Here is a 22,243-nt window from a genome sequence, read left to right on the forward strand (position 1 = left end):
GGGTAACAGACAGTCTTCATAGTAATTGATAGAACTGGGTAACAGACAGTCTTCATGGTAATTGATAGAACTGGGTAACAGACAGTCTTCATGGTAATTGATAGAGGTGGGTAACAGACAGTCTTCATGGTAATTGATAGAACTGGGTAACAGACAGTTTTCATGGTAATTGATAGAACTGGGTAACAGACAGTTTTCATGGTAATTGATAGAACTGGGTAACAGACAGTTTTCATGGTAATTGATAGAACTGGGTAACAGACAGTCGTCATGGTAATTGATAGAGGTGGGTAACAGACAGTCTTCATGGTAATTGATAGAACTGGGTAACAGACAGTCTTCATGGTAATTGATAGAGGTGGGTAACAGACAGTCTTCATGGTAATTGATAGAACTGGGTAACAGACAGTCTTCATGGTAATTGATAGAGGTGGGTAACAGACAGTCTTCATGGTAATTGATAGAGGTGGGTAACAGACAGTCTTCATGGTAATTGATAGAACTGGGTAACAGACAGTCTTCATGGTAATTGATAGAGGTGGGTAACAGACAGTCTTCATGGTAATTGATAGAGGTGGGTAACAGACAGTCGTCATGGTAATTGATAGAGGTGGGTAACAGACAGTCTTCATGGTAATTGATAGAACTGGGTAACAGACAGTCTTCATGGTAATTGATAGAACTGGGTAACAGACAGTCTTCATGGTAATTGATAGAGGTGGGTAACAGACAGTCTTCATAGTAATTGATAGAACTGGGTAACAGACAGTCGTCATGGTAATTGATAGAACTGGGTAACAGACAGTCTTCATGGTAATTGATAGAGATGGGTAACAGACAGTCTTCATGGTAATTGATAGAGGTGGGTAACAGACAGTCGTCATGGTAATTGATAGAGATGGGTAACAGACAGTCTTCATAGTAATTGATAGAGGTGGGTAAAAGACAGTCGTCATGGTAATTGATGGAGGTGGGTAACAGACAGTCTTCATGGTAATTGATAGAACTGGGTAACAGACAGTCTTCATGGTAATTGATAGAGATGGGTAACAGACAGTCTTCATGGTAATTGATAGAGGTGGGTAACAGACAGTCGTCATGGTAATTGATAGAGATGGGTAACAGACAGTCTTCATGGTAATTGATAGAGGTGGGTAACAGACAGTCGTCATGGTAATTGATAGAGATGGGTAACAGACAGTCGTCATGGTAATTGATAGAGATGGGTAACAGACAGTCTTCATGGTAATTGATAGAGGTGGGTAACAGACAGTCGTCATGGTAATTGATAGAGGTGGGTAACAGACAGTCGTCATGGTAATTGATAGAGGTGGGTAACAGACAGTCTTCATGGTAATTGATAGAACTGGGTAACAGACAGTCTTCATGGTAATTGATAGAGGTGGGTAACAGACAGTCTTCATAGTAATTGATAGAGGTGGGTAACAGACAGTCGTCATGGTAATTGATAGAACTGGGTAACAGACAGTCTTCATGGTAATTGATAGAACTGGGTAACAGACAGTCTTCATAGTAATTGATAGAGGTGGGTAACAGACAGTCTTCATAGTAATTGATAGAGATGGGTAACAGACAGTCTTCATAGTAATTGATAGAACTGGGTAACAGACAGTCTTCATGGTAATTGATAGAACTGGGTAACAGACAGTCTTCATGGTAATTGATAGAGGTGGGTAACAGACAGTCTTCATGGTAATTGATAGAACTGGGTAACAGACAGTTTTCATGGTAATTGATAGAACTGGGTAACAGACAGTTTTCATGGTAATTGATAGAACTGGGTAACAGACAGTTTTCATGGTAATTGATAGAACTGGGTAACAGACAGTCGTCATGGTAATTGATAGAGGTGGGTAACAGACAGTCTTCATGGTAATTGATAGAACTGGGTAACAGACAGTCTTCATGGTAATTGATAGAGGTGGGTAACAGACAGTCTTCATGGTAATTGATAGAACTGGGTAACAGACAGTCTTCATGGTAATTGATAGAGGTGGGTAACAGACAGTCTTCATGGTAATTGATAGAGGTGGGTAACAGACAGTCTTCATAGTAATTGATAGAACTGGGTAACAGACAGTCTTCATAGTAATTGATAGAGGTGGGTAACAGACAGTCGTCATGGTAATTGATAGAACTGGGTAACAGACAGTCTTCATGGTAATTGATAGAACTGGGTAACAGACAGTCTTCATAGTAATTGATAGAGGTGGGTAACAGACAGTCTTCATAGTAATTGATAGAGATGGGTAACAGACAGTCTTCATAGTAATTGATAGAACTGGGTAACAGACAGTCTTCATGGTAATTGATAGAACTGGGTAACAGACAGTCTTCATGGTAATTGATAGAGGTGGGTAACAGACAGTCTTCATGGTAATTGATAGAACTGGGTAACAGACAGTTTTCATGGTAATTGATAGAACTGGGTAACAGACAGTTTTCATGGTAATTGATAGAACTGGGTAACAGACAGTTTTCATGGTAATTGATAGAACTGGGTAACAGACAGTCGTCATGGTAATTGATAGAGGTGGGTAACAGACAGTCTTCATGGTAATTGATAGAACTGGGTAACAGACAGTCTTCATGGTAATTGATAGAGGTGGGTAACAGACAGTCTTCATGGTAATTGATAGAACTGGGTAACAGACAGTCTTCATGGTAATTGATAGAGGTGGGTAACAGACAGTCTTCATGGTAATTGATAGAGGTGGGTAACAGACAGTCTTCATGGTAATTGATAGAACTGGGTAACAGACAGTCGTCATGGTAATTGATAGAGGTGGGTAACAGACAGTCTTCATGGTAATTGATAGAGGTGGGTAACAGACAGTCGTCATGGTAATTGATAGAGGTGGGTAACAGACAGTCTTCATGGTAATTGATAGAACTGGGTAACAGACAGTCTTCATGGTAATTGATAGAACTGGGTAACAGACAGTCTTCATGGTAATTGATAGAGGTGGGTAACAGACAGTCTTCATAGTAATTGATAGAACTGGGTAACAGACAGTCGTCATGGTAATTGATAGAACTGGGTAACAGACAGTCTTCATGGTAATTGATAGAGATGGGTAACAGACAGTCTTCATGGTAATTGATAGAGGTGGGTAACAGACAGTCGTCATGGTAATTGATAGAGATGGGTAACAGACAGTCTTCATAGTAATTGATAGAGGTGGGTAACAGACAGTCGTCATGGTAATTGATGGAGGTGGGTAACAGACAGTCTTCATGGTAATTGATAGAACTGGGTAACAGACAGTCTTCATGGTAATTGATAGAGATGGGTAACAGACAGTCTTCATGGTAATTGATAGAGGTGGGTAACAGACAGTCGTCATGGTAATTGATAGAGATGGGTAACAGACAGTCTTCATGGTAATTGATAGAGGTGGGTAACAGACAGTCGTCATGGTAATTGATAGAGATGGGTAACAGACAGTCGTCATGGTAATTGATAGAGATGGGTAACAGACAGTCTTCATGGTAATTGATAGAGGTGGGTAACAGACAGTCGTCATGGTAATTGATAGAGGTGGGTAACAGACAGTCGTCATGGTAATTGATAGAGGTGGGTAACAGACAGTCTTCATGGTAATTGATAGAACTGGGTAACAGACAGTCTTCATGGTAATTGATAGAGGTGGGTAACAGACAGTCTTCATAGTAATTGATAGAGGTGGGTAACAGACAGTCGTCATGGTAATTGATAGAGGTGGGTAACAGACAGTCTTCATGGTAATTGATAGAACTGGGTAACAGACAGTCTTCATGGTAATTGATAGAACTGGGTAACAGACAGTCTTCATAGTAATTGATAGAACTGGGTAACAGACAGTCTTCATGGTAATTGATAGAACTGGGTAACAGACAGTCTTCATGGTAATTGATAGAGGTGGGTAACAGACAGTCGTCATGGTAATTGATAGAACTGGGTAACAGACAGTCGTCATGGTAATTGATAGAACTGGGTAACAGACAGTCGTCATGGTAATTGATAGAACTGGGTAACAGACAGTCTTCATGGTAATTGATAGAGGTGGGTAACAGACAGTCTTCATGGTAATTGATAGAACTGGGTAACAGACAGTCGTCATGGTAATTGATAGAGGTGGGTAACAGACAGTCTTCATGGTAATTGATAGAGGTGGGTAACAGACAGTCTTCATGGTAATTGATAGAGGTGGGTAACAGACAGTCTTCATGGTAATTGATAGAACTGGGTAACAGACAGTCTTCATGGTAATTGATAGAACTGGGTAACAGACAGTCTTCATGGTAATTGATAGAAATGGGTAACAGACAGTCGTCATGGTAATTGATAGAACTGGGTAACAGACAGTCGTCATGGTAATTGATAGAACTGGGTAACAGACAGTCTTCATGGTAATTGATAGAACTGGGTAACAGACAGTCGTCATGGTAATTGATAGAACTGGGTAACAGACAGTCTTCATGGTAATTGATAGAGGTGGGTAACAGACAGTCTTCATGGTAATTGATAGAACTGGGTAACAGACAGTCGTCATGGTAATTGATAGAACTGGGTAACAGACAGTCGTCATGGTAATTGATAGAGGTGGGTAACAGACAGTCTTCATGGTAATTGATAGAACTGGGTAACAGACAGTCTTCATGGTAATTGATAGAGGTGGGTAACAGACAGTCTTCATGGTAATTGATAGAACTGGGTAACAGACAGTCGTCATGGTAATTGATAGAACTGGGTAACAGACAGTCTTCATGGTAATTGATAGAACTGGGTAACAGACAGTCGTCATGGTAATTGATAGAGATGGGTAACAGACAGTCGTCATAGTAATTGATAGAACTGGGTAACAGACAGTCTTCATGGTAATTGATAGAACTGGGTAACAGACAGTCGTCATGGTAATTGATAGAACTGGGTAACAGACAGTCTTCATGGTAATTGATAGAACTGGGTAACAGACAGTCGTCATGGTAATTGATAGAACTGGGTAACAGACAGTCTTCATGGTAATTGATAGAACTGGGTAACAGACAGTCTTCATAGTAATTGATAGAGGTGGGTAACAGACAGTCTTCATAGTAATTGATAGAACTGGGTAACAGACAGTCTTCATGGTAATTGATAGAACTGGGTAACAGACAGTCTTCATGGTAATTGATAGAACTGGGTAACAGACAGTCTTCATGGTAATTGATAGAACTGGGTAACAGACAGTCTTCATGGTAATTGATAGAACTGGGTAACAGACAGTCTTCATGGTAATTGATAGAACTGGGTAACAGACAGTCTTCATGGTAATTGATAGAACTGGGTAACAGACAGTCTTCATAGTAATTGATAGAGGTGGGTAACAGACAGTCTTCATAGTAATTGATAGAACTGGGTAACAGACAGTCGTCATGGTAATTGATAGAACTGGGTAACAGACAGTCTTCATGGTAATTGATAGAACTGGGTAACAGACAGTCTTCATGGTAATTGATAGAACTGGGTAACAGACAGTCTTCATGGTAATTGATAGAACTGGGTAACAGACAGTCTTCATAGTAATTGATAGAGGTGGGTAACAGACAGTCTTCATAGTAATTGATAGAACTGGGTAACAGACAGTCGTCATGGTAATTGATAGAGGTGGGTAACAGACAGTCTTCATGGTAATTGATAGAGGTGGGTAACAGACAGTCGTCATGGTAATTGATAGAACTGGGTAACAGACAGTCTTCATGGTAATTGATAGAGGTGGGTAACAGACAGTCTTCATGGTAATTGATAGAACTGGGTAACAGACAGTCTTCATGGTAATTGATAGAACTGGGTAACAGACAGTCGTCATGGTAATTGATAGAACTGGGTAACAGACAGTCTTCATGGTAATTGATAGAACTGGGTAACAGACAGTCGTCATGGTAATTGATAGAACTGGGTAACAGACAGTCTTCATGGTAATTGATAGAACTGGGTAACAGACAGTCTTCATGGTAATTGATAGAACTGGGTAACAGACAGTCGTCATGGTAATTGATAGAACTGGGTAACAGACAGTCTTCATGGTAATTGATAGAACTGGGTAACAGACAGTCTTCATAGTAATTGATAGAACTGGGTAACAGACAGTCTTCATGGTAATTGATAGAACTGGGTAACAGACAGTCGTCATGGTAATTGATAGAACTGGGTAACAGACAGTCTTCATGGTAATTGATAGAGGTGGGTAACAGACAGTCTTCATGGTAATTGATAGAACTGGGTAACAGACAGTCTTCATGGTAATTGATAGAACTGGGTAACAGACAGTCGTCATGGTAATTGATAGAACTGGGTAACAGACAGTCTTCATGGTAATTGATAGAACTGGGTAACAGACAGTCTTCATGGTAATTGATAGAACTGGGTAACAGACAGTCGTCATGGTAATTGATAGAACTGGGTAACAGACAGTCTTCATGGTAATTGATAGAGGTGGGTAACAGACAGTCTTCATGGTAATTGATAGAGGTGGGTAACAGACAGTCTTCATGGTAATTGATGGAACTGGGTAACAGACAGTCGTCATGGTAATTGATAGAACTGGGTAACAGACAGTCGTCATGGTAATTGATAGAGATGGGTAACAGACAGTCGTCATGGTAATTGATAGAACTGGGTAACAGACAGTCTTCATGGTAATTGATAGAACTGGGTAACAGACAGTCGTCATGGTAATTGATAGAGATGGGTAACAGACAGTCGTCATGGTAATTGATAGAACTGGGTAACAGACAGTCTTCATGGTAATTGATAGAACTGGGTAACAGACAGTCGTCATGGTAATTGATAGAGATGGGTAACAGACAGTCGTCATGGTAATTGATAGAACTGGGTAACAGACAGTCTTCATGGTAATTGATAGAGGTGGGTAACAGACAGTCTTCATGGTAATTGATAGAACTGGGTAACAGACAGTCTTCATAGTAATTGATAGAGGTGGGTAACAGACAGTCTTCATAGTAATTGATGGAGGAGGGTAACAGACAGTCGTCATGGTAATTGATAGAACTGGGTAACAGACAGTCGTCATGGTAATTGATAGAACTGGGTAACAGACAGTCGTCATGGTAATTGATAGAACTGGGTAACAGACAGTCGTCATGGTAATTGATAGAGGTGGGTAACAGACAGTCTTCATGGTAATTGATGGAGGTGGGTAACAGACAGTCGTCATGGTAATTGATAGAGGTGGGTAACAGACAGTCTTCATGGTAATTGATAGAACTGGGTAACAGACAGTCGTCATGGTAATTGATAGAGGTGGGTAACAGACAGCCTTCATAGTAATTGATAGAACTGAGTAACAGACAGTCTTCATGGTAATTGATAGAGGTGGGTAACAGACAGTATTCATGGTAATTGATAGAACTGGGTAACAGACAGTCTTCATAGTAATTGATAGAACTGAGTAACAGACAGTCTTCATAGTAATTGATAGAGGTGGGTAACAGACAGTCTTCATAGTAATTGATAGAGGTGGGTAACAGACAGTCGTCATGGTAATTGATAGAACTGGGTAACAGACAGTCTTCATGGTAATTGATAGAACTGGGTAACAGACAGTCTTCATAGTAATTGATAGAGGTGGGTAACAGACGGTCGTCATGGTAATTGATGTAGGGTCAGACTTTACCTGTTTGATAATAATACCTGTCTCTGATGTGATGATTCCATTCACTGATTTGTTCTCAGGATCTGGGCTATATACATTGTAATAATGTAGTTTTTCCATAAAATGTTCCTTATACTTGGGGAATATTGTAAATAGATGCAAATAATTAGTTTCATTGATTTATTTTTATTTGTAATATTTTATTAGTTTATTTGTCAGGGATCAAGCACAACAAATTTGCACCCGATTTAGCTACAATACTAATTTCCATCTCCAGAGGCAATCCTCTCTAGTGTTAAGGGATGATTGCTTGCTTACTGGGGTTTGTGGCCATCCTGAGTGATCTCATTCCGTTTCCACAGGACTGAATGGTCCCTTTCTCTCTCCCATGCATCTCTCTGATCAGTCCTCTATTTCAGCCCTTCTCTCTTCACAGTTCTCCATGTTCCCTGCTACTGGAGAGTGAGTGTCCCTTGGCGGTAACCTTATCTCCCTTCACCTTCTCCCTTTAGTCCCTGCCACCAAGCTGACTGCCCTGATGCGCCCTACAGCCGGGCCCTGCCACTGCAAGTATGACCTCATGGTGTTCTTCGAGATCTGTGAGCTGGAGGCCAGTGGAGAGTGAGTATCAGTCACCACAATCACAACCACAGGACTACACTGTACTTCACAGCAAACCATCTCACCACAACCTTTTGTAAACCCGCTTCTATGAATGATAATCTACCACTGTCGACTGGCCTGATCTGTTGGCCGGTTCACATCCTTGGTGGTTGGTTCACTAGAAAAGAAATAGACCGAAAAGGGTTCCACTGCACTGTACATGCAGAGACTCAGAGACTCAGAGACTCAGAGACTCGGAAACTCAGAGACTCAGAGACTCAGAGACTCAGAGACACAGAGACACAGAGACTCAGAGACTCAGAGACTCAGAGACACAGAGACACAGAGACACAGAGACTCAGAGACTCAGAGACTCAGAGACTCAGAGACACAGAGACTCAGCGACTCGGAAACTCAGAGACACAGTGACTCAGAGACACAGTGACTCAGCGACACAGAGACACAGAGACTCAGCGATTCAGAGAGACAGAGACTCAGAGACACAGAGACTGGTGGGTGAAATGGTAAGCCTGTTATGTACTACAAACATCGTGATTTAATGTATATTAACACAGTGGAATGTCGATGCAAGAACCAGAGTTACAACAATATGGTCCCGTGTGGCTCAGTTGGTAGAGCATGGCGCTTGCAACGCCAGGGTTGTGGGTTCATTCCCCACGGGGGGACCAGGATGAATATGTATGAACTTTCCAATTTGTAAGTCGCTCTGGATAAGAGCGTCTGCTAAATGACTTAAATGTAAATGTAAATATCAGCAACAGCTTTAATGTCATTCAGCACTTATTGGCCGATGTGAAATCAATGAGAGGTTTGTTACTGCCCTACAGCTACATCCCAGCAGGAGTGGACCATAGAGGAGGCATGCCTTGCCATGGGACGTTCATGCTGCACCAGGTGAGTCGTTTCAGGGAGGGGAATGAAGTTATGATTGATCTGATTGGCAGGTGGATATAATAATATAGAATCATACAGAATCATATAGAAGAATATGGAATCATATAGAATCATATAGAAGAATATAGAAGAATATAGAATAATATAGAATCATATAGAAGAATATAGAATCATATGGAAGAATAGAGAATAATATAGAATAATATAGAATCATATAGAAGAATATAGAATCATATGGAAGAATAGAGAAGAATATAGAATAATATAGAATCATATAGAAGAATATAGAATCATATGGAAGAATAGAGAAGAATATAGAATAATGGAGACAGGTTAAAGAAGTATTTTTAATTGAGACAATTGAGACATGGATTGTGTATGTGTGCCATTCAGAGGGTGAATAGTCAAGACAAAAGACTGAGGTGAACAGGGGTACGCTAGAAAGTGCCAGGCGCACCGGTTGTGTCAAGAACTGCAACGCTGCTGGGTTTTTCACGCTCAATAGTTTACCGTGTGTATCAAGAATGGTCCACCACCCAAAGGACATCCAGACATCTTGTCACAAATGTGAGAAGCATTGGAATCCCTGTGGAACGCTTTCGACAACTTGTAGAGTCCATGCCCCAACGAATTGAACTTGTTCTGAGGGCAAAAGGAGGGGGGTGCAAATGAACATTAGGAAAGTGTTCCTAATGTTTTGTACACTCAGTGTGTATTAAATACTTTCACTATCTTCCTGATAACCAGATGCTCCCAGAGAGTGGATTGAGTAGTCCAGTCTAGTCCAGTCTAGTTCAGTCTAGTTCAGTCTAGTTCAGTTCAGTTCAGTCCAGTCCAGTCCAGTCCAGTCCAGTCCAGTTCAGTCCAGTCTAGTTCAGTCCAGTTCAGTCCAGTTCAGTTCAGTCCAGTCCAGTTCAGTCCAGTCCAGTCTAGTTCAGTCTAGTTCAGTTCAGTTCAGTCCAGTTCAGTCCAGTTCAGTCCAGTTCAGTCTAGATCAGTCCAGTTCAGTCCAGTTCAGTCCAGATCAGTCTAGTTCAGTCTAGTTCAGTCCAGTTCAGTCTAGATCAGTCTAGTTCAGTCCAGTTCAGTCCAGTTCAGTCCAGTTCAGTCGAGATCAGTCTAGTTCAGTCCAGTTCAGCAGTTCAGTCCAGTCCAGTCCAGTTCAGTCCAGTCCAGTCCAGTCCAGTCCAGTTCAGTTCAGTCCAGTCCAGTCTAGTTCAGTCTAGATCAGTCTAGTTCAGTCCAGTTCAGTCCAGTCCAGTCTAGTTCAGTCTAGTTCAGTTCAGTTCAGTCCAGTTCAGTCCAGTTCAGTCTAGATCAGTCTAGTTCAGTCCAGTTCAGTCCAGTTCAGTCTAGATCAGTCTAGTTCAGTCTAGTTCAGTCCAGTTCAGTCTAGTTCAGTTCAGTTCAGTTCAGTCTAGTTCAGTCTAGTTCAGTCTAGTTCAGTCTAGTTCAGTCTAGTCCAGTTCAGTCCAGTCCAGTTCCAGCGTCTATTTGGTTGCTTTGATCCTTGGTGTTGTGTTTCTGTTAACGTTGTTATCTCTGGACGTTATCTCTCTGTCCTGGTGTTCTGGTGTTGTGTTTCTGTTAGCGTTGTTATCTCTGGACGTTATCTCTCTGTCCTGGTGTTCTGGTGTTGTGTTTCTGTTAGCGTTGTTATCTCTGGACGTTATCTCTCTGTCCTGGTGTTCTGGTGTTGTGTTTCTGTTAGCGTTGTTATCTCTGGACGTTATCTCTCTGTCCTGGTGTTCTGGTGTTGTGTTTCTGTTAACGTTGTTATCTCTGGACGTTATCTCTGGACGTTATCTCTCTGTCCTGGTGTTCTGGTGTCTCTGGACGTTATCTCTCTGTCCTGGTGTTCTGGTGTCTCTGGACGTTATCTCTCTGTCCTGGTGTTCTGGTGTCTCTGGACGTTATCTCTCTGTCCTGGTGTTCTGGTGTCTCTGGACGTTATCTCTCTGTCCTGGTGTTCTGGTGTCTCTGGACGTTATCTCTCTGTCCTGGTGTTCTGGTGTCTCTGGACGTTATCTCTCTGTCCTGGTGTTCTGGTGTCTCTGGACGTTATCTCTCTGTCCTGGTGTTCTGGTGTCTCTGGACGTTATCTCTCTGTCCTGGTGTTCTGGTGTCTCTGGACGTTATCTCTCTGTCCTGGTGTTCTGGTGTCTCTGGACGTTATCTCTCTGTCCTGGTGTTCTGGTGTCTCTGGACGTTATCTCTCTGTCCTGGTGTTCTGGTGTCTCTGGACGTTATCTCTCTGTCCTGGTGTTCTGGTGTCTCTGGACGTTATCTCTCTGTCCTGGTGTTCTGGTGTCTCTGGGATCTCTAATGGTACATTCACTATTCTCTCTCTCTCTTATTCAATCTACCTCTCTCCCTTTCTTCTCTTCAATTCTCTCTCTCTCTTATTCAATCTACCTCTCTCCCTTTCTTCTCTTCAATTCTCTCTCTCTCTTATTCAATCTACCTCTCTCCCTTTCTTCTCTTCAATTCTCTCTCTCTCTTATTCAATCTACCTCTCTCCCTTTCTTCTCTTCAATTCTCTCTCTCTCTTATTCAATCTACCTCTCTCCCTTTCCACTCTTCAATTCTCTCTCTCTCTTATTCAATCTACCTCTCTCCCTTTCTTCTCTTCAATTCTCTCTCTCTCTTATTCAATCTACCTCTCTCCTTTTCTTCTCTTCAATTCTCTCTCTCACTTATTCAATCTACCTCTCTCCCTTTCTTCTCTTCAATTCTCTCCCTCTCTTATTCAATCTACCTCTCTCCCTTTCTTCTCTTCAATTCTCTCTCTCTCTTATTCAATCTACCTCTTTCCCTTTCTTCTCTTCAATTCTCTCTCTCTCTTATTCAATCTACCTCTCTCCCTTTCTTCTCTTCAATTCTCTCCCTCTCTTATTCAATCTACCTCTCTCCCTTTCTTCTCTTCAATTCTCTCTCTCTCTTATTCAATCTACCTCTCTCCCTTTCTTCTCTTCAATTCTCTCTCTCTCTTATTCAATCTACCTCTCTCCCTTTCTTCTCTTCAATTCTCTCTCTCTCTTATTCAATCTACCTCTCTCCCTTTCTTCTCTTCAATTCTCTCTCTCTCTTATTCAATCTACCTCTCTCCCTTTCTTCTCTTCAATTCTCTCCCTCTCTTATTCAATCTACCTCTCTCCCTTTCTTCTCTTCAATTCTCTCTCTCTCTTATTCAATCTACCTCTCTCCCTTTCTTCTCTTCAATTCTCTCTCTCTCTTATTCAATCTACCTCTCTCCCTTTCTTCTCTTCAATTCTCTCTCTCTCTTATTCAATCTACCTCTCTCCCTTTCTTCTCTTCAATTCTCTCTCTCTCTTATTCAATCTACCTCTCTCCCTTTCTTCTCTTCAATTCTCTCTCTCTCTCTTATTCAATCTACCTCTCTCCCTTTCTTCTCTTCAATTCTCTCTCTCTCTTATTCAATCTACCTCTCTCCCTTTCTTCTCTTCAATTCTCTCCCTCTCTTATTCAATCTACCTCTCTCCCTTTCTTCTCTTCAATTCTCTCCCTCTCTTATTCAATCTACCTCTCTCCCTTTCTTCTCTTCAATTCTCTCTCTCTCTTATTCAATCTACCTCTCTCCCTTTCTTCTCTTCAATTCTCTCTCTCTCTTATTCAATCTACCTCTCTCCCTTTCTTCTCTTCAATTCTCTCCCTCTCTTATTCAATCTACCTCTCTCCCTTTCTTCTCTTCAATTCTCTCTCTCTCTTATTCAATCTACCTCTCTCCCTTTCTTCTCTTCAATTCTCTCTCTCTCTTATTCAATCTACCTCTCTCCCTTTCTTCTCTTCAATTCTCTCTCTCTCTTATTCAATCTACCTCTCTCCCTTTCTTCTCTTCAATTCTCTCTCTCTCTTATTCAATCTACCTCTCTCCCTTTCTTCTCTTCAATTCTCTCTCTCTCTTATTCAATCTACCTCTCTCCCTTTCTTCTCTTCAATTCTCTCTCTCTCTTATTCAATCTACCTCTCTCCCTTTCTTCTCTTCAATTCTCTCTCTCTCTTATTCAATCTACCTCTCTCCCTTTCTTCTCTTCAATTCTCTCTCTCTCTTATTCAATCTACCTCTCTCCCTTTCTTCTCTTCAATTCTCTCTCTCTCTTATTCAATCTACCTCTCTCCCTTTCTTCTCTTCAATTCTCTCTCTCTCTTATTCAATCTACCTCTCTCCCTTTCTTCTCTTCAATTCTCTCTCTCTCTTATTCAATCTACCTCTCTCCCTTTCTTCTCTTCAATTCTCTCTCTCTCTTATTCAATCTACCTCTCTCCCTTTCTTCTCTTCAATTCTCTCTCTCTCTTATTCAATCTACCTCTCTCCCTTTCTTCTCTTCAATTCTCTCTCTCTCTTATTCAATCTACCTCTCTCCCTTTCTTCTCTTCAATTCTCTCTCTCTCTTATTCAATCTACCTCTCTCCCTTTCTTCTCTTCAATTCTCTCTCTCTCTTATTCAATCTACCTCTCTCCCTTTCTTCTCTTCAATTCTCTCTCTCTCTTATTCAATCTACCTCTCTCCCTTTCTTCTCTTCAATTCTCTCTCTCTCTTATTCAATCTACCTCTCTCCCTTTCTTCTCTTCAATTCTCTCTCTCTCTTATTCAATCTACCTCTCTCCCTTTCTTCTCTTCAATTCTCTCTCTCTCTTATTCAATCTACCTCTCTCCCTTTCTTCTCTTCTCTTCTCCCCCCCACAGGGTATTCAGAGGAGAATAACTGTGACAATCGTTCATGAGACAGGTGAAGACATCGTGTGGAAAGATGTCCAGGAGCTGGTTGTGGGTGAGTCAGGCTCACATTGAAGTGGACGGTGTGTGTTTGTTTGTTGTGTGAGGGCATGTGCCTGAGTGTGTCTGTGTCTGTCTCTCTGTGTGTGTGTGTGTGTGTGTGTGTGTGTGTGTGTGTGTGTGTGTGTGTGTGTGTGTGTGTGTGTGTGTGTGTGTGTGTGTGTGTGTGTGTGTGTGTGTGTGTGTGTGTGTGTGTGTGTGTGTGTGTGTGTGTGGAATATGTATTTAACACCAACATTTACAGTATGTAAGTTCTCCTCCTCCTCTTCGTCATCTTCATCCTCCTCTTCTTCCTCCTCCTCATCTTCTTCATCTTCATCTTCCTCCTCCTCCCCCTCCTCTTCTTATCTTCCTCCTCCTCCCTCTTCTTCTTCCTCCTCCCTCCTCTTCTTCATCCCCCTCTTCTTCTTTCTCCTCCTCCTCATCTTCCTCCTTCGCATCCTCCTCCTCATCATCATTCATCTTCCTCCACTTCTTCTTCCTCCTCCTCATCTTCCTATACCTCCTCCTTCTCGTCCCCCTCTTCCTCCTCCTCGTCTTCTTCCTCTACCTCCTCCTTCTCGTCCCCCTCTTCTTCTTCCTCATCTTTCTCTCCCTCCTCCTTCTCGTCCCCCTCTTCCTCCTCCTCGTCTTCCTCGTCTTTTTCCCCTTTCCTCCTACCTGTCTTCCTCGACTCCCCAGGGCGTATCAGTAACTCTCCCGAGGGGGACGATACCATCATAGACCCCAACATCCTCTCTCTCAACATCCTGTCAGCTGGGTATGTCAGACCCATGCAGGACGACAGGTATGTCCCATATTCTCCCCGTCAAAAGGGACCCGATCACCCACGGCTCATCCACAGGTCTACGTCCCAAATGTCACCCTGTTCATAAAGCAGACTTATTCCACAATTCTAGGATTTTTTGGGGGGGGGGGGGATTTGACAATATAAGTTTAAGAGAATATATACAGTTAGTTATATAGAACATTCAGTTATATTTTGTTGATGCATAACTATTGTTTACTGAACTGTTTACATCAAAGTTCTTTTACGGTCCTGAACATTTGAAGATTACATCATTACATCATAATAACCAATGCTCCTTTTGTAATGTGTTTCTCCTGCCTTTAAAATTCTAAGATGTCACTAAGAATTCACGATCACTATGGCGATGCTAGCACCGCCTTTCGTATGCTCTGAGGTGCTCTGGAGACACACGCACCTTGGGTTCAGTCAATCTCTGTGTCTCTCTACCAGCACACCTTGGGTTCAGCCAATCACTGTGTCTCTCTACCAGCACACAGTGGGTTCAGCCAATCTCTGTGTCTCTCTACCAGCACACCTTGGGTTCAGCCAATCACTGTGTCTCTCTACCAGCACACCTTGGGTTCAGCCAATCACTGTGTCTCTCTACCAGCACACGGTGGGTTCAGCCAATCTCTGTGTCTCTCTACCAGCACACAGTGGGTTCAGCCAATCTCTGTGTCTCTCTACCAGCACACGGTGGATTCAGCCAATCTCTGTGTCTCTCTACCAGCACACGGTGGGTTCAGCCAATCTCTGTGTCTCTCTACCAGCACACGGTGGATGAAGGGACACACATACCCCTTTCTTACTGACGATGCTCCTGTATTGGTGGACTGAAGATGCTCCTGTATTGGTCGACTGAAGATGCTCCTGTATTGGTCGACTGACGATGCTCCTGTATTGGTCGACTGAAGATGCTCCTGTATTGGTCGACTGAAGATGCTCCTGTATTGGTCGACTGACGATGCTCCTGTATTGGTCGACTGACGATGCTCCTGTATTGGTTGACTGAAGATGCTCCTGTATTGGTCGACTGAAGATGCTCCTGTATTGGTCGACTGACGATGCTCCTGTATTGGTGGACTGACGATGCTCCTGTATTGGTGGACTGAAGATGCTCCTGTATTGGTTGAATGCACAGTGCTCCATGGCTAATGCATAGCAGACTTAGCAAGGATGCTTGAAGCTCACGCCGCCAAGATGCACAGCTTAACTGATTAACAGACTTCAGGCAAAGAGGATTTATTCCCTTCCCCCCTCCACCACCCCTCAATCCCCTCTCCTGTTCCACTGAAGCAGCTGACGCTTGGCAAAACAACATGTGGTTTTATACATCTAGAAGCAGGTCACATGATCACTTGTAGAAAGCAAAGATTGTGACTTAAAGTACAAAATGATTTCAGATTGATTATGATCAAACGTTAAGCCGTCATCTTTGTAGTAGGTTGTGCTGTATGAGGACCTGTTAGTCTTCAGCCAGTTATATTAGAGTTCCCTCACCACTACGCTGGCTATGCGACCCTCCCGTTCCTTGATGCTAGTCTGGTGCTGTGCTTTGAATGTTTGTCTGTCGTTCCACCTCTCACCCTGTTCACTGCATAATCCTCCCCTCTTTAACCATTGTCCACTACTAACTAACCTCGCGGGATTATTCTGCACCATGTCAGAAATCTCTATCCAACACCACACTATGGCCATAATAACTGCATGCTATGGCACACAGACACCTACGAAGGATTGTTAGCCAAACTGAACATGCCCTCTTCTCTTGCTGGCCCTGTAACATAGATCCCTAGACCCTGTGGATGAAGGGCTTCTTGGTGGTCCTGTAGCATAGATCCCTAGACCCTGTGGATGAAGGGCTTCTTGCTGGCCCTGTAGCATAGATCCCTAGACCCTGTGGATGAAGGGCTTCTTGCTGGCCCTGTAACATAGATCCCTAGACCCTGTGGATGAAGGGCTTCTTGCTGGCCCTGTAGCATAGATCCCTAGACCCTGTGGATGAAGGGCTTCTTGGTGGTCCTGTAACATAGATCCCTAGACCCTGTGGATGAAGGGCTTCTTGCTGGCCCTGTAGCATAGATCCCTAGACCCTGTGGATGAAGGGCTTCTTGGTGGTCCTGTAACATAGATCCCTAGACCCTGTGGATGAAGGGCTTCTTGCTGGCCCTGTAGCATAGATCCCTAGACCCTGTGGATGAAGGGCTTCTTGGTGGTCCTGTAACATAGATCCCTAGACCCTGTGGATGAAGGGCTTCTTGCTGGCCCTGTAGCATAGATCCTTAGACCCTGTGGATGAAGGGCTTCTTGCTGGCCCTGTAGCTGATGGACGATCTTGATCCTCATTGGCCCTCTTGCATAGTATCTAATGATGGGATATACAGTGCCTTCGGAAAGTATTCAGACCCCTTGATTTTTTTCACATTTTGTTAAACAACAGCCTTATTCTAACATGGATTGAGTCAAAAAAATCCTCAGCAATCTACACACAATAACCCATAATGACATCACAATAACCAATAATGACATCACAATACCCCATAATGACATCACAATAACCCATAATGACATCACAATTTTTCTTTGTCATTATGGGTTATTGTGATGTCATTATGGGGTATTGTGATGTCATTATGGGTTACTGTGTGTAGATTGATGATTTGATTATTTTTTTTTTTATCAATTTTAGAATAAGGCTGTAACGTAACAAAATGTGGAAAAAGTCAAGGGGTCTGAATACTTTCCGCCATGTCAAGACCACATTATCCACTCTCTGGCATGCATCCATAACTAACTCACTCAGCATAGTAAGTCACCTCAGTAAGTCACTAAAGCTGCGTAGCGTCATGCTGTGTTATACTGTAGCACTTCACTGTAATGCCTTATGTTACTGTTTACTCAACATGTAACATAACATGTTGTTTTTACAGAATAATGTAACTGTCGTGACGACCTCTATTACGGTTTAACCACACTGCGTTACTAGTAACCTTTCACCTAACTCAAATACCACTCCTCAGACATGGGTTTGCTTGCCATCACAAAGGACCAATACAGGAACAGAGGCCCCAGACAGACTGTTGCAGTGGTCTGTCTGGTCCTAATGGCCATACAATCTCTATGTACAGGTATCACCATGGTTCTGCATTCCTTGACCTCCAACCCAGGATGTTGATCTGGTTGGAAAGGTCTTCCTGAGTGAAGGGGAGAGTCCAGCACCAGGGCAGAGTGTGGGATGGTCCAATGCAGATCTGGGTTCAAATAGTTTTTTGTTTCTGTTTGATTGACTCTGCCTGCCTGGAGTGCCAGAAGGGCTTGGTTTGCACTTGAAACACAACAGATGCCATTTGAACCCATATGTGGTCTAGTCTGGCCTCTGCTCAGGCCTGTGAGGTCATCAGTAAGGGACAGGACATGCTGATGCTGACGTGTCTCTCCCTCCAGTCCACTCCACTAACACAATGTTGTTTTGTGTTTTTCACAGACAGTTTCTTGATTCGGACATGCCTAGGTATATGATTTACATCAAATCCCTCTCCTCCCATTCTACTATTCAGTTAGACAACATCTCATCTCGTGTTCATTATCTATTTTCATCTTTTCACTCCATTTTAAACACCAAGTCATCCATACATCCATCATTCTAATTCCCATGGTTTTCCACTGTGGGTTTTGGCTCTCTTGCTCTCTCCTCCTCCCCTTGCTTTGTTTTCCTGATCTCTCTCCTGAGGAGATGTGAGGACTGTGATGTATCTTTGCACCCCTCCTCTCTCTCTCTCTCTCTCTCTCTCTCTCTCTCTCTCTCTCTCTCTCTCTCTCTCTCTCTCTCTCTCTCTCTCTCTCTCTCTCTCTCTCTCTCTCCTGGATGTGTGTTTGTTGCTGAGCTGTTGTGGGTCTGGAGGCTGGAGCTGAGGGCTGGGAACTGGGGCTGGCTGGGACTACAGGGTCTGGGGTTACGGGTTGGCTGGGACTGGGATCTTGGGCTGGCTGGGACTGCAGGGTCTGGGGCTGGCTGTGACTGTGCGGTCTTGGGACTGGGGCTGACTGGGACTTCGGGGCCTGGGGATGCGACCGAAAGCTGATGGTGTACGGGGGCTGCATGCATGTTTGGCTTTGCTTCCTACAGTATGTGCTGAACTGACTGGCTGTTTTACTGTGTTGTGGGGCCAGTATTTCAGCTTCTCTCTCCTCTTTGGTACAGGGACGTTTTCAGTACAAGCTACAAGCCAGACATTTGATGAAATAAAACAAGCATGAATTGTTTGTCATCTCCCCCAATTACTTATGATCTCTGTTGATCTTTTTTTCAGTCACAAACCTCTGCATTGCCACTAGGGGGAAGTAATAATCAAGTTCATACACTGACACAGAACAGGTTTCATTTTGAATCCCGCTGAAAGACCTATAGCATTGATAAAATCATAAAAATCTTTCCAAAATAGCAACTTGTATACATTATAAGGAAGCCAAACATAATCTTAAACTTTGGTATGAAGTTATGCAATCAACTTCTTTTGAAAACACTCAAGGCTTTAGAAAGAGATGTGCACGAACCTGATAGTATCAAGGGGGGGGGGGGTGGTTTCAATTCTCCCCCATTAGGAAATGCGACCTAGAATCAGATTTGGATCTTGGAGGCGAGCTTTGATGTGTGTGTCTCTCGTATGTCTGTTTCGAACGTGAGAAGCATGTGTACTTCCACTCTGCCAAAACAGTACACAGTTAGTTACTCACCCTTCAAGATAAGTTGAAACAGTCTAACCAGGTCTTGTGTCTGGAAGTAGCCTGGACTAGCTAGTGTGCTAGCCAACAGGCCGGTGTGCGACCGTGGCAAAATTGGTTTGACTTTGGATAGCCTATCTCTGTGGCCTAGTTAGGGACCGTCAAATAAATTACACACAATGTAAATTGACAATGTATGACTCCTTTCAGGAAACTAGGTGTATGTCGCGCAAGGGACATACACCTAGGGACAATAGTGGTCACCTTGAAATATGTTGGGATTAGAGACTTGGACAAGGAGAGATTTAACATTTCTGTGTCCTGGGCCTGCTCTGTGTCCTGGGCCTGCTCTGTGTCCTGGGCCTGCTCTGTGTCCTGGGCCTGCTCTGTGTCCTGGGCCTGCTCTGTGTCCTGGGCCTGCTCTGTGTCCTGGGCCTGCTCTGTGTCCTGGGCCTGCTCTGTGTCCTGGGCCTGATCTGTGACCTGGGCCTGCTCTGTGTCCTGGGCCTGCTCTGTGACCTGGGTCTGCTCTGTGACCTGGGTCTGCTCTGTGACCTGGGCCTGCTCTGTGCCATGGGCCTGCTCTGTGACCTGGGCCTGCTCTGTGACCTGGGCCTGCTCTGTGACCTGGGCCTGCTCTGTGACCTGGGCCTGCTCTGTGTACTGGGCCTGCTCTGTGTCCTGGGCCTGCTCTGTGACCTGGGCCTGCTCTGTGTCCTGGGCCTGCTCTGTGTACTGGGCATGCCGCTTGCATGCAGAGCAGGGAGGTCAGCAGTTAGATGTTTAATAGATGAGAGAGGCTATAGCTCCTCTAGGTCCATAGACACATTTCCCCTGAAGCAGCTCTCCCCTCCTCTCGTCCCACAGTATTACAGCAGCTCTCCCCTCCTCACGTCCCACAGTATAACAGCAGCTCTCCTCTCCTCTCCTCTCCTCTCCTCTCCTCTCCTCTCCTCTCCTCTCCTCTCCTCTCCTCTCCTCTCCTCGCCTCGCCTCGCCTCGCCTCGCCTCGCCTCTCCTCTCCTCTCCTCTCCTCTCCTCTCCCCCTCTCCTCCCACAGTATAACAGCAGCTCTCCTCTCCTCTCGTCCCACAGTATAACAGCAGCTCTCCTCTCCTCTCGTCCCACAGTATAACAGCAGCTCTCCTCTCCTCTCCTCTCGTCCCACAGTATAACAGCAGCTCTCCTCTCCTCTCCTCTCCTCTCCTCTCCTCTCCTCTCCTCTCCTCTCCTCTCCTCTCCTCTCCTCTCTTCCCACAGTATTACAGCAGCTCTCCTCTCCTCTCCTCTCATCCCACAGTATAACAGCAGCGCTCCTCTTGTCCCACAGTATAACAGGAGCTCTCCTCTCCTCTCCTCTCGTCCCACAGTATTACAGCAGCTCTCTCCTCCTCTCCTCCCACAGTATAACAGCAGCTCTCCCCTCTCCTCCGCTCGTCCCACAGTATTACAGCAGCTCTCCTCTCCTCTCCTCTCCTCTCCTCTCCTCTCCTCTCCTCTCCTCTCCTCTCCTCTCCTCTCCTCTCCTCTCCTCTCCTCTCGTCCCACAGTATTACAGCAGCTCTCCTCTCCTCTCGTCCCACAGTATAACAGCAGCTCTCCTCTCCTCTCGTCCCACAGTATAACAGCAGCTCTCCTCTCCTCTCGTCCCACAGTATAACAGCAGCTCTCCTCTCCTCTCGTCCCACAGTATAACAGCAGCTCTCCTCTCCTCTCGTCCCACAGTATAACAGCAGCTCTCCTCTCCTCTCGTCCCACAGTATAACAGCAGCTCTCCACTCCTCTCGTCCCACAGTATTACAGCATCTCTCCTCTCCTCACGTCCCACAGTATTACAGCAGCTCTCCTCTCCTCTCCTCTCCTCTCCTCTCCTCTCCTCTCCTCTCCTCTCATCTCCTCTCCTCTCCTCTCCTCTCGTCCCACAGTATAACAGCAGCTCTCCTCTCCTCTCCTCTCCTCTCGTCCCACAGTATAACAGCAGCTCTCCTCTCCTCTCGTCCCACAGTATAACAGCAGCTCTCCTCTCCTCTCGTCCCACAGTATAACAGCAGCTCTCCTCTCCTCTCGTCCCACAGTATTACAGCAGCTCTCCTCTCCTCTCGTCCCACAGTATAACAGCAGCTCTCCTCTCCTCTCGTCCCACAGTATTACAGCAGCTCTCCTCTCCTCTCGTCCCACAGTATTACAGCAGCTCTCCTCTCCTCTCGTCCCACAGTATAACAGCAGCTCTCCTCTCCTCTCGTCCCACAGTATTACAGCAGCTCTCCTCTCCTCTCGTCCCACAGTATTACAGCAGCTCTCCTCTCCTCTCGTCCCACAGTATTACAGCAGCTCTCCTCTCCTCTCGTCCCACAGTATAACAGCAGCTCTCCTCTCCTCTCGTCCCACAGTATTACAGCAGCTCTCCTCTCCCCTCCTCCTCTCGTCCCACAGTATAACAGCAGCTTTCCTCTCCTCACGTCCCACAGTATTACAGCAGCTCTCCTCTCCTCTCCTCTCGTCCCACAGTATAACAGCAGTTCTCCTCTCCTCTCGTCCCACAGTATAACAGCAGCTCTCCTCTCCTCTCGTCCCACAGTATAACAGCAGCTCTCCTCTCCTCTCGTCCCACAGTATAACAGCAGCTCTCCTCTCCTCTCGTCCCACAGTATTACAGCAGCTCTCCTCTCCTCTCGTCCCACAGTATAACAGCAGCTCTCCTCTCCTCTCGTCCCACAGTATAACAGCAGCTCTCCTCTCCCCTCCTCCTCTCGTCC

General features: G+C 44.4%; 1 protein-coding gene across 27 annotated transcripts in view; it reads left to right on the forward strand.

Moving 5' to 3' along the window:
- kif1aa (kinesin family member 1Aa) overlaps positions 1 to 22,243 on the forward strand; it is a 246,098-nt gene that overhangs the window by 178,130 nt on the left and 45,725 nt on the right. For 18 of the 27 annotated variants that reach the window (XR_011668385.1, XR_011668386.1, XM_071346549.1 and 15 more), the window contains 5 exons: positions 8,171 to 8,279; positions 9,110 to 9,176; positions 13,886 to 13,970; positions 14,657 to 14,762; positions 18,250 to 18,276. Coding sequence is in view for 25 of the 27 variants with exons in the window: in XM_071346549.1 (XP_071202650.1) it covers positions 8,171 to 8,279; positions 9,110 to 9,176; positions 13,886 to 13,970; positions 14,657 to 14,762; positions 18,250 to 18,276 (394 nt within the window). In the remaining 2 variants the exon portion in view is untranslated. The remainder of the gene's footprint in view (positions 1 to 8,170; positions 8,280 to 9,109; positions 9,177 to 13,885; positions 13,971 to 14,656; positions 14,763 to 18,249; positions 18,277 to 22,243) is intronic. The other 9 variants (XM_071346556.1, XM_071346562.1, XM_071346563.1 and 6 more) reach the window with 1 other exon arrangement.

The sequence above is a fragment of the Salvelinus alpinus genome, chromosome 16 (genome assembly GCF_045679555.1).
Source record: "Salvelinus alpinus chromosome 16, SLU_Salpinus.1, whole genome shotgun sequence".
In the NCBI taxonomy this organism is placed as follows: domain Eukaryota; kingdom Metazoa; phylum Chordata; class Actinopteri; order Salmoniformes; family Salmonidae; genus Salvelinus; species Salvelinus alpinus.